Source organism: Uloborus diversus, chromosome 10 (assembly GCF_026930045.1).
Source record: "Uloborus diversus isolate 005 chromosome 10, Udiv.v.3.1, whole genome shotgun sequence".
Classification (NCBI taxonomy): domain Eukaryota; kingdom Metazoa; phylum Arthropoda; class Arachnida; order Araneae; family Uloboridae; genus Uloborus; species Uloborus diversus.
Window position 1 is genome coordinate 75,926,106 of NC_072740.1, and position 12,379 is coordinate 75,938,484.

The 12,379-nt window shown below is 31.0% G+C and overlaps 1 protein-coding gene across 3 annotated transcripts in view; it reads left to right on the forward strand.

Annotated features, from left to right (window-relative positions):
* LOC129231361 (proton channel OtopLc-like) overlaps window positions 1–12,379 on the forward strand; it is a 79,741-nt gene that overhangs the window by 13,321 nt on the left and 54,041 nt on the right. Inside the window, exons 1-2 of one of the 3 annotated variants that reach the window (XM_054865656.1) lie at window positions 2,375–2,427; window positions 7,190–7,317. The exons of the other annotated variants lie outside the window; for them this stretch is intronic. Coding sequence (XP_054721631.1) covers window positions 7,252–7,317 — 66 coding nt within the window. The 5' untranslated portion in view covers window positions 2,375–2,427; window positions 7,190–7,251. Of the gene's footprint in view, window positions 1–2,374; window positions 2,428–7,189; window positions 7,318–12,379 lie in introns of those variants that run through there. 3 annotated transcript variants of the gene reach the window in all.

The following is a 12,379-nucleotide window of genomic DNA, read 5'->3' on the forward strand; positions in this document are numbered from 1 at the left end:
GTCTCGCTATATATGCAGTTAAAGAATGAGACAGGGCAGTACACCAGTATCGGAAAAAACAAATTACCATTTGTTTTTTAACAAGAAAAGTTTATTCTCGAAATTCAGTACAGTTGAGACAAATATTTTTAAAATGTATCCGTAAATAACGCAGAAAATAAAAATTGATGATTGGAACGAATTATTCATAGTACGAATACATTTGTAATTGTACTTGAAGTTAGCTTTTACCAGAAGTCAAGTGCATGACCAAAGAAGCGGAAGAAATAAAAATATGATGCACATAAAGGCACGAAGATGCAATTCATCACACCATCCAGGCATGAAAATCAATTTGAATTAGTTCCGTTAGCAATATTCTGCACATTCGTGCTTTTGAAGCCTAATTTTTAAACTAATAGATTGGTTTTGGTGCTGTCTCCTCGAAAAAGAAATGCACATTCAAAATAACAGTTGATATCTAATTAATTAAATTGAAAACTTTTTTTTAAAAAAATGAATTTTTTTTCAGTTAATACCGAAAATACCAGTATTTTATATCACCAATACCGGTATTACGAAATTGCGAAAACGCTCAAAATATCGGCATTCGGTATACCGGTATTGCAATCACTAGTTGTGTGCATATGTGTATTCCTCAAGAACCCACACAAGAGACATTCAGACAGTTCAAAGCAAAGTAACCAACTTTTTTGGTACTGTACAGTAATTAAAAAGAAAAAAAAACGCTTCTTTTATGAATTTTTATGGTTTTTTCACGAACTCGTTTTTACGAGCACTCGGTTATAACGAACAAATATCGTGGCCCTTTTGTGCTCGTTATAAGCGAGTTCGACTGCATAAGCATAATGGCTCAGGAGCGTGTTTTCATTTGAAACTTCTTACCGAAAACAATCTTAATTTTTTTCAGTGAGTTAAAAATTATTCAGTGATAGCCTGTACATGCTAACAACTCCAAATATTAATATGCAGAAAAATGAAAGATTCACCCGCTCTTCCTCCCCTCCGTGAAAAAAAAAATGGTTCAAGTGAGAAGTTCTGAAGTATTTTTATGAAAATAATACATATAAAAAGCAGTTTTACCTTTTCAGTCATAATAATATAACATGCTGCAAAAACCAGGGCTGCGGAATCGGAGTCTGTCTGATTTTGGGGTAAAGGAGTCAGAGTCGAAGTTGGAAGTCGAAATTTTAAAGTTCGAAATTTTAAAGTTCAAAGAGTTACAGTCGGAGTCGGGATTTTCCCTCAAAGTCCGCAACTCTATCAGTGCTTGTGAAGTCGGAATCGGATTGGTTTTGTGGTAGAGGATTCGGAGTCTTAGTCGAAGGTTTTTAAATTTCGGGGAGTTGGAGTTGTTCATTCTCCCTCCGATTCCTCAGCCCTGGCAGTAAGGAATTAGGGATATCGATGAAGTTAATTGTTTTCTTATTTTTCTTTCTTTCTTTTTTTTATTTTTACTTCAGTTAATTTAATAGCTTCTTATGAAAGTAATTTTAAATTGTTCGATTAAATTACTATCAAATGTGACCAAGAATAAAATGAAACAAATTCTTTCATATTAAAATTTCTTTTCATTTATGATCAAAGTTTTTTTTTTTAATTGAAGATAAACTTCTAGTGAAGTCATTTTTTATCCGACGGCCAAAAACAGAAATTCAGTAAATTACTACAACATAAGGTTTTTATTCCTCTAAAAGAAATCTCACAAATATTTTAAAATTCAAATCAGTCGTCAATTTTATTTCCGTTACGAAACATGAAATTTTGAACAACGTAAGATGTATCATCGTACATTCGTACCCTACTTAGATAAATAACTTTGAAATCTATAAAAAACCACTTAAAAAACAGTACAATATTTTTTTTTTAATCTAATTAATAAAAGTTGACAAAGAATTACGGTTAATTCGCCGAATAGTATCAAAATAATATTATGTGCTACTCTAAAACTATGTCATGCACTATTAAAAAATGATTTTCTATTTTAGTGTAAGTATCTTAAATTCTCTCATCACCATGAACAATTATCAGTTTGCAATGACATGCTATTTGCATGTACATTTTTTTCGCTTACATTTCATGTTTAAGAATATTAATTTGAAGGTTATTTAATGTATTTCCTTGCATCGGTTGCACAAAAATACAATCATTCAGGTATTTTGCTCCAGGAAGCGTCATTAAAAAACGACTAAAACCAGAGCAAGCTAAGCAACATTCAAATTAATGCTCCAACACGTCAAAACGAAGATAGTCGGATATTACAGACAATTTCTTTCTTCTTTTTCTTCTTTTTTATTATTTTTTTTCTCCCTTTTCATTCTACTCACATGAATATAAGAGCTTTCTTACGGGAAATCCGTTTCTTTGACATTTATACATTTTGTGCTAAAGCAAACTTTGTTTGGTTTTTGTTTTGAGAAATGCATGGTAAGACTGATCAAAATTTTTTTATTTCTCAATTGTTTTAATTCAAAGTTTTATTGGTTTATTTGAATTCAAAAGAAAAAAACTTTGCTGTATTAACTTTAAATATATTCTCTAAGAAAAAAAACTACAGCTAATCTTAAACTAATTTTCTCTTCAGGACAGTAATTTAGGGTAAATTTGAGCCATCTCGGTAAACTTTGCGCTACTTCATTTTTTTGGTATATTTACTTTTTTAAAGTTAAATCGCCCAGTGCTGTATTCTTCTAGCTAAGGTATAAAATAGGTTTACTACCCTTTTTGTTTTATGTTAAAAAGTTAGCAATATTATACACAGCTCATTGCATCATTCAATAACTCTGACTATACTATTTGGTAGCAACTTTTGAGGTTGCTTGAACTACCCTTCTAACATTGTAATAGTCGATGTAATATCATAAATTATAGATGTCCCAGAGCTGTACTCTTCTGGCTAGATTATGAAATAGGGCTACTAATACCCTTGTATGTAAAAAAATTAGCGATATTGTATGCAGCTCCTTGCATCATTGAATAATTCTGACGTTACTATTTGGTAGCTACTTTTGAAGTTGCTGAAACTACACCTCCAACATTGTAATAGTCTTATGTAATATCAGAAATGATAGAAATCTTTATAATGTTTTGAAGTATAAAGGGTAAGCTTTTTAATATTTAAATATTTAAGTTTTCTGCTTTAAATTTGCACTGCTTTTATTTAAAAAATATTTTGCATCCCACTTCTGTTGTGGGTCAGAGTGTGTGTGCGTGACCACCACTTTTATTAAAAACTTATTTTGCATCCCATTTCTGTTGTGGTTCAGAGTGACCACTACTTTTATTAGAAAGTTATTTTGCATCCCATTTCTTTCGTGACAGATATGGCAGAATAACTTGGAACCAAACCAATAAATTCATTTTAAATGACTTTAATAGTTATTATTTCTTAGTATTAGATAACTACTCAATAACTTAGATATGTTTCTTCCGTTTTATAACATTAAATACAGTAAAAATTTAAACTCTAAGTGGGGCAATTTAAAACAAATTGTCGCTTAATTTTACTCTGAATGATAGCAGTGCAACTTGTTATCTATAGTTTTTCGATTTCGTTTTGTTTGTTTAGGAAAACTACTGAGTGTTCAGTAATCAAATTACTGTTCTTTTTTGTTTTAAAATCATACATACGGGTTCAAACATAAAAAAAGGAACGTTGAAAAGAAAAATTTAATCCCGAAGTATTTTAGACCTCAAATCTGAATAACTGAAAACCTCATCTTCAAATGATAGATATAATCACTCGATTTTCGTAAACTCAATTAAAAACCTGATACATTATGCTTTTTTTTTTACAAATACAAAATAACGATCACTAAATTTTTAGATGTTAAATATTTCAAATAATGAATTTGTTCCCTCTTTTTCGTGATTCCATGTGGAAACTCAAAAATACCAGACAAAGACAGATGTATCAACGTAAACACAACTTTTGTTTGTTTTTTCACTTACATTAAATTTCGTGCTTAGAAAAAAAGCACGCGAACGCATTTGCTTAAAACTGTTTGAAGTAATTATATTTCTGAATTTTGATTTTAATATTACAGTTTAAAATTTAGTAACAAATGCAGTTAGGAGTATGTGTACAAATGATTACTTCTCAGTCAACATTTATCTCTTCTATAGCTGGAAAGGTTCTCGTTTTACCAAATAATAATAAAATTTAGAAATATTCATGTAATAATGAAGCATGTGATATTATTTATTTTTACTTAAGCTATTTTACGCGACGAGCTTAAGTTTTTTCCTTTCGTAAAGTCGTCTTGAAAATAAGTTTTACTGTGTACAGGACTCAGTGACTTAATCGATGAGTCCACTGCAATCGATTTTTTAAGAATTGTTAAATTCATACCGAAAAAGAATCTATGGCTTCTACGATTTATATAAATTGTCTTAATATATCTGTCAAAAATTAATAATTCTTCAAACACTGAATTCAGTAACTAAATAAACTTTAATTGGAACTAAGCAAGAAAACGACACATTCACTATTTTCATAATGAAAAGTATACAATTTACTTTTTAGATTGATGTAATACGTAATCAGAGGTTTATTTAAAGAAGATTACATAAGCAAATCTCGTTCCGTATGCACAACTGCTGAAACTAATATCTTGTTTAAAATCAAGTGCATAGCAAATTATCATCGTATATCTCATCGTATGCACCCACAATCGGATCTTTTATCTCGTAATTGATAACTAAATTGCAGAAACAAGAGTTTAAAATGTAAAAGATAATTAATTATTTCCGGAGTTAACTTTGTGCAACATCCCATCCCCCTCAAAGGAATTTATTATCTCTGATTAAAGATAGCAGTTATAGTTCAAAAAAAAAGTTTTGAATTTCGTACAGAAGTGAATAATGATCTAGTTTCGCGGTTATCTCGAAGAAAGTTTTTCTTGTTATGAAGAAATTCAACGGTTAAACATGGAAAAAAAAGGTTTTTTATTTATTTATTTATTTATTGTGTGCGATTGTTTTACCTTTTTTGAAATGAAAACATTCAATCATTTTAATCTCAACAAATTTTTTTTTAGTTCATAAAAATAAAAATTCTTTAAAAAAGAAAGAGGAGTGGAGATTATCGCTCATTTTTTTTCCTCACATTTCTTTCACTTTTTTTTTTTTTGTTTTTTGTTTTTTGTTTTTGCAAAATTACAATTTTTTGACGGCTTAAACTTTTAATATATTTTTTCTATGTTTGGGTAGAATTTCAGTGAATGCTCAGAGGTCTTCAGAGTTATTTTTCTTTTTTTTTAAGTCACTTAATTTGTAAATTGCCTTTATTGAAGATAATGGTATAACACTATATTGCTTGCTTGAGTTATCTAGTCTTACACTACATTGAGATTTCAACAAAAATGCAAAGATTTAATAACAAGTTGCGCGGACTTTGTATGACTTCATATTTTATCAAAAGGGTTTCAATCAATATCATTTTATTTTTCTTAATGAAATGGCGCTTTTTTACAGTACTTTTACTCAGTCCGCTCGATAAAATCAACGTTGTTGTATAAAGGGCAACATTGCGACATTTTGCCACCTTGTTATTTAAAAACGCTCTTTATCATTTATTTTGTCTGTACAGAGGAAAACATTGTTACATTGTTATCTTTGAGTTAACTCATCCTTTTTTTTCATCTAGGCAACATACGAGAGACTGGCACACACACACAGGGCAGCCCAAGGGGGGGGGGGGCGATCGATAAGTCAAATAGTTGATTAGTACAATAAAATTTATTTTATTCATTTTATTTAGGCATGAAGTGTTTTGTTAATGAATTTGCTAGCAAGAATCTTCTAGTACCATCCACTAAATACTTTCAATGATAAAGTCGACACCAATAGTTAAAAATTTATATGCCTTCACTGTGAAAAAAAAAAGTATGTAAGGTTAACAGTATTAATGGTTGCAACGTTACACAAATTCTGAAGTGTGTAGTATCTTTGTTTTAAAAGTTCAAATTGTTGGAGGAACCTTGCACTATGGTTTCAGTAGAATTCAAAGCGCATGCATAAAGATCAGAATCGGCTCAGAGCGTAACGAAAACCGGCCTTTGGTAATCGAGCGGTAAAAGTTCTTGCTTTGCGATCCGTCTGTGAGAATCGCGCGTTGTTGTTCGGACACCAGTCAAGTTGTTTCCTCTCTTAGTGCAATAAAAATGTGCTGCTGTTTGTATATTGAAATAAATATATAATTGGTGTATATTGGTTGTGAAAAAGCATGAATTTGATAAATATTGAACAAACGAGTAATTAAAAGAGAGGTTTCTAGGATGTTTTCTTTCTTTCGTTTTTTTTTTTTTTTTTTTTTTTTTGTACTGTTAAACGAAAAAGTTCTTAAAACAATGATATTACACACTTCAGAATTCGTGTAATGTGACACCCGTTAATACTGGTAACCTTACAAGTTTTTTTACACTGCAGGGGCACAATAAGTGATTTCTGCCACATATTTATGTTAGGAACAACTAATTAGAGATTTTTTAGATTTTTTACTGCTTTCAAAGATTTTAGTTACGTTATATAATTGTTAAAATTTTTAATTGAAACAACTTATTAAAGACGTTAGACGTTTCAACATTAATACATTTTATGAAATGTAGCACAAAGTAACAATAGCTTTTTCGCTATATTCAGTTGAATAAAGAAATAAGGTTGGATGTTTATTTATTTAAATGCAATGCGATGACAAGCTCTCTTAAAACCAACTTTTATAAAAAAAAAACAAAGAAAAAGTAAACAATGAATTTATGACTCATAATATTAACAAATTCAACAAATTCCGCGAAAAGTACAGTTACGTAAAATGTTCTAGAAATTTAACTTTTTCTATCCCTTTTTCTCTTTTTTAGTAGATAAACTTTTTTGAAGTGTACAAAGTAAGGTTTTGAACTCTAATTATACGTAATCTGTGAAGTTTACGTGACAGATGTAATGAGAAATTACTCGAGAAAAAATAAAGGTCATTGATAAATATAATTTAGATTAACTTTTCGTTGACAACTAGAATTTTTAGTTTACCACATTGAACAATAGCCTTATCTTACATCTGGAGGAATTAACTAGTTTTTGATCGATAAATATGTCAGTGATAAAACTAAATGTGACTGAGATCAACATGCTTTAAGATTCCTGTTTCAGTATTCATATTAAATCGATTGAGCTAAATAACCGATTATTTCAGAGGAATGGGCTTAATGGCAAGCAAACAATGTGTGGTTTTTTGATATTGGATTGATATCCAAAATGTCGGGAAGGATTAAAGGACCTCGCTCAAGACAGCGACTGAGCCTTAGGACTAAAATATTCCAGGTAAATAAGTATTCATTCTTATCACACGTTATGTCAATTCTCACTTGGCGGACGCATGCAAATTCATATTCAATACACGTGGTAAACAAGTGCTCATAATTCAAGACTGAAAAATGGAAACTTACGTCATAAATAATGTAACATTTTGCTAGGAATTTTAGTAATTTTTGTATGTTGTCTACGCATTTTTTGTATATTGTTCAGAATAATTTATTTCTGACACTTTCTTTTTACAAATCACGCGTTTATATTCTTTTTTTGGTGCCAAAAATTACTAGCCCTTAAAATATCTTTAATTCTACAGAAAATAATTAGTTAATATATCATATACATCATCAACAAAGTTATACAAGCATAAATGAGCAAATTTCTTCTTTTATAATGTCGTTGATTTTCGTCTACATTTTAGCCAAGAGGCATTCATTTATTACCATTTCATGTATTTATTAATACCTTAAAACTGTAAGCGCATTCCTTGTGTTTGAGTAATTAAGTTGTAAAAGGTTTCGTTATGTGGTTACATTCTAAACTTCATTGTTGTTACATTATAAACACAATATACCCAGCATAGAAAAATGTAAGTGCGAAAATATGAAAATTATTGTGAGTAACACTCATAAACAGTCATGAAATAACGTTATTTAGAGGTAGTTAGCACACTTATATGTAATGGCTTTTGAGGGAGAGATAAGTTGTAAAGTTTCTCATACTAACTATTTATCTCCATAATATATAAAGGCAATTAATTAGTACTTTAAAGGAATATAAAAAGGTTGTGTATGCAGAATCAGTTTTAGGAAAAAACCTTAAGAATGCACCCTTAAGTTATACGAATGGTCTAAGACACCAGCGATTGCAGTCTAAACTTCTCCCTCGCTCGTGTATCCTAAGTGGTGCGGGGGCACAACTATAGGATAGTTGGATGTTCAGATCAGAGGATGGTTCGACGTTCTAATCAGAGGATAGTTGGATGTTCAAATTAGATGATAGTTGGATGTTCAGATTAGAGGACAGTTGGATATATATAGTATATTCCTAATACAGTGAAACCTGTGTAAGTTGACCACTTGCGGTGCACTACTTTAGTGGTCAACTTACAAGGGTGGTCAACTTATAGAGGTTGAATTATGTGATAAAATCTAATTCTGTGCCTGAAAATAGCGGTCAACTTGGACAGGTGGTCAACTTACAAGGGTGGTCAACTTTACAGGTTTTACTTTATACTATAGTACGAATTGATCTGTTTTTTGTAACGTTTTTCAAATTACAAGACGATTTCCTCCGAATATATAACTACGACTATATTAATAATGAAGAATAACGATCAATTTAAGCTTTTGAAATTTAACGTGTTTGTTTTAATGAAACCTTATTCCTGTACCTCCAAGCCAGCTGGACGTAAGTCCAAAAATTACGATTTTCCGTTTATTAGTAAATTATATGTAGAAGCTCATTCCCCGCATCGAGCCATGTGAACGCAATTATTAAAAAGAAAAATCCTTTTCTATTTTTACCAGGGTTAAACGAGCGCATGTCCCATTCTTTGTCCCATCCAGAAAATGTTTTTTTCCTCTCTCCTTTAAAATTACCATAATGGGACTTATGTCCTTCTGGCTATGAGGGACAGATTTGTATAAAGAGCATTTGAGCATTTATATTGATCGAATGGATGATTTTATACTTTAGTACAGAAATTATGGATCTGGATGCTACATATTTAATTATCTTATGATTTCTCTTCTCAAGTACAAGAGATGTGTTCTGAGAAACTGCTGATGAAATTACTTTAATCTTAAGAGACGCATGGAAAATGTATCAATAATACATCTAAGTTGTCTTCTATAAAGAAATAATTGCAATAAACCAAAATGTAATTTCTCAAAAGTGTTAAAATTTCGTATGATCTTCGGAAAGATAAGATATAATCCGATCAGCCTAATACGGCATATTTTTCTAGAAGGTACAATAACCTAACCTTTTAGCGCTCAGCTCTTTTTGTACATACAATTTTACATTTTCCAAAAGTAATGAGCAAAAAGTCATTTTATTTCAAAATCTTAAATTTTCAATTATCCGTCAAAGGCAAAATATATTATATGGTCATTATAAACAAATAAAGCTTTTTTTTTTAGTGATATGGGTGCACAACTTTTCTAACCACGAATGTTCTGGTGCTTTCAATTTTGTATTTGTCGCTCCAACTTTATATACAGGGTCCAACACATCCTGGTGCAAGGTCACCCAGGCGACTAAAAATGATTTGGAAACTAGTTCTTTCAGAAGTCATGTTGCACTCGATTTCTCCAATAAACTCTGAGAAATTTCTTTTTGAGATTTTCTGACGTCTAGTTTGCTTTCTTTTGCTCCTAAAATTTTACATTTTTTTGTCGGTCTCTGTGTAAGTATTCATGTATGTATGTATTTGTGTGTGTATATGATCATTGGTTCCAAGCATAATTTTTTTGGAAAGGGATAATTCTCAATTTACCGAATTTATATCTGATTTTTACCAAATGATTAAGTACGAGTATGTACATCTAATAAGGTGGAACTTTAGGCATCATTAAAAAATAATTCACACACAAAAGCTTCAAAAAAAAAAAAAAAATCTCAGTGCTGCAATATTGTCTCCAAATTTGCCTAATCGTCAGCAAAATTTGCCGAATAAGAAACAGTTGGGGAGGTCACAGTGACCTCCCGTGATCCTCACCGAGGTTCCCCTGTAGTGTGTATATATAGATCCTTTTGCTCTTCTCCCTCCTAATAATCAATGAATGAAACATTTAAAGAGACATCAGAAATTACAGAATTTAATGCGAACATAAGAGCCTAAATTTAATAAAGCTTTTTTTTTTTTTTAATAAAAGAAATTTTAGAGTTGCATAGTTTTCAGGACCTATTTGCCAACATAAGGAGTCTAATTTCCATCTGGTGAATAAAAATCACATGACTTTGAAAAAAAGAATCATAAAATGAACTGAGTTCCTATAAATCTACAACGCAAATTAAGACGGGGGTGTAATAAATATTCGGCACTAAGCAATCACACTAGTAACACCAAATCACAGCCTTATTGTAAATCAATTAACTTGTCTATTACATATAAGTCCGAAACATGTAAGTTCGATTTTCGGGAAAATTTTGGCATCTCACAATATTGATTCTGGTCGATCTGATATTCTTTCCTGTAAAAAATTCTTTTCATTCTTTTCTTTTCTTTTTTTCCTTTCATTTTTCATATTTACAAACATATTTGATTTTGGCTAGCTAGAGACCTTTTACATAAGGCGATGGCTCTAGTCATTTTTTTTTAACTGTTCCATCTGTTGCTTCTTTTCTTGTATCTTTATTTGTTGCATTTTTACTTTTTCTTTGTATTGCATTGCCATTGGAAAAAAAAAAAACATAAATCATTTTTAACAAAATGGTTTGACGAACCAAAAGTCATAAAGCATTAAAATAGAAAAAAGAAGTTCGAATATGTAAGCAAAGGAAAATAAACTGACAAATTCTAAAATATTTGGAATAGCTCGAGTGCAAAGACAGATGCGGAACATATCTAATTACAATTTCAAATTACCAAAGGGTTTGAATGTAACACGTGTTTCTCCATCCTTCCTCCTCTCTGGACCAATACAGGCGGCAAAAATCAACACTGCCTGTGAACTTCTGATGTTTTCCCCGCTTCTCTTTATCAGTAATATAAATATCTAAGGATTCGAATGGTTTAGTGATGGAATGTCTCTTTGAGGTGCATGCAAATCCATTGCTACTGCTAAGTAAACCATTTAGAAGCCAAAGTGATTTAGTTCTTTTTGGGGGGGGGGGGGATTTTCTGCTTTTTGTACATTTTAAAGGAGTACATAATATTATTCTTACTTTTTGAAGCATAACACGAAACATGTACGAAATATTCATTACGTACATTTTTGATAAAATAAATAAATCAAAATTTAGAAAAAAATAATTCGTTAGAAACAAAAATGCGTATTTCTTTTTTTATTCATTACCTTTGAGCGACTCAAATATTAATGATTTCGACAAAATAGATTTTGATGGTAACCAGTACACAGTAAAAAAAATTACGAAAAGTTACTGGGTATTCCCGTGTTACGTTTCGGGTTTTCCAATGGTTTTTATACTCTTCTTGGAAAAATCAAGTACCATAGTCAAAAAGGTTCCTGAATTGCTACAACTTGCACGAATGCAGATTTCTCACTGTTGTGAAAAATATTTTTAGCTCCCCGTTTAAAGATTAACAGAGCGTATTCATAAAGTGTATCGGCTTCCGTTCGATTACGGCATGTCCATGCTGTTTAAGCTCCCAAAAGGAGTGAAAAAGTATGGACTACGTTGCTTTGCAAGTATTGCAGGAGAGTAAAATTCTCGACGCTTGCTTGCAATTCTGGCTTAGCTTTGGCCGTGTTAGCAATACTGCTTATGGAACTTTCTTAATAAATAAGTAAGGTGCCAAGGTATTATACTATACCTACCTACGTTTACTTTAAAGTTACGGAGATACGACTGGCTTAAAACAGGATGATTTCTGAACTTTTCAGGAAACTTCTGGGATGATTTCAGGAAGTTTACTGAATTTTAGCGGAAAACATTCCTGGTTTTTGTAAGGTATTTTACCGACAGAAATTGGGCACATCAGCTGCCCATTATTTTCCAGGAACGTTTCTGAATCGTTTTTACAGTGTAGTTGCTCCAAAAGCCAGTTCCGGCCTTCTTGTCCTGCTTGAGGAACAACTTTAACAATAATGAAACAAACTGCTGAATTTTCGATAGAATTGCAACGAAATCGTTTAACACATTTGAATTGATTAAATCAATAAAAAGATTGTAAATGAATGCCGGAAAGGAGAGATTCTTGCCTATCCATAAAATCTGAAGAAAAAAAAAACTACTATATTCCAAAGTGCATTCCGTCAAACATTTTCCTATAATATCAAAATATGATATCAAGTAAAATATAGAAGAAATAACTTTTTTTTTTGCATGCATTTCCCTCAAAACAAGCTTTAAGATTAGTTAGAGTGCTCAATATTCTTAGTATTTA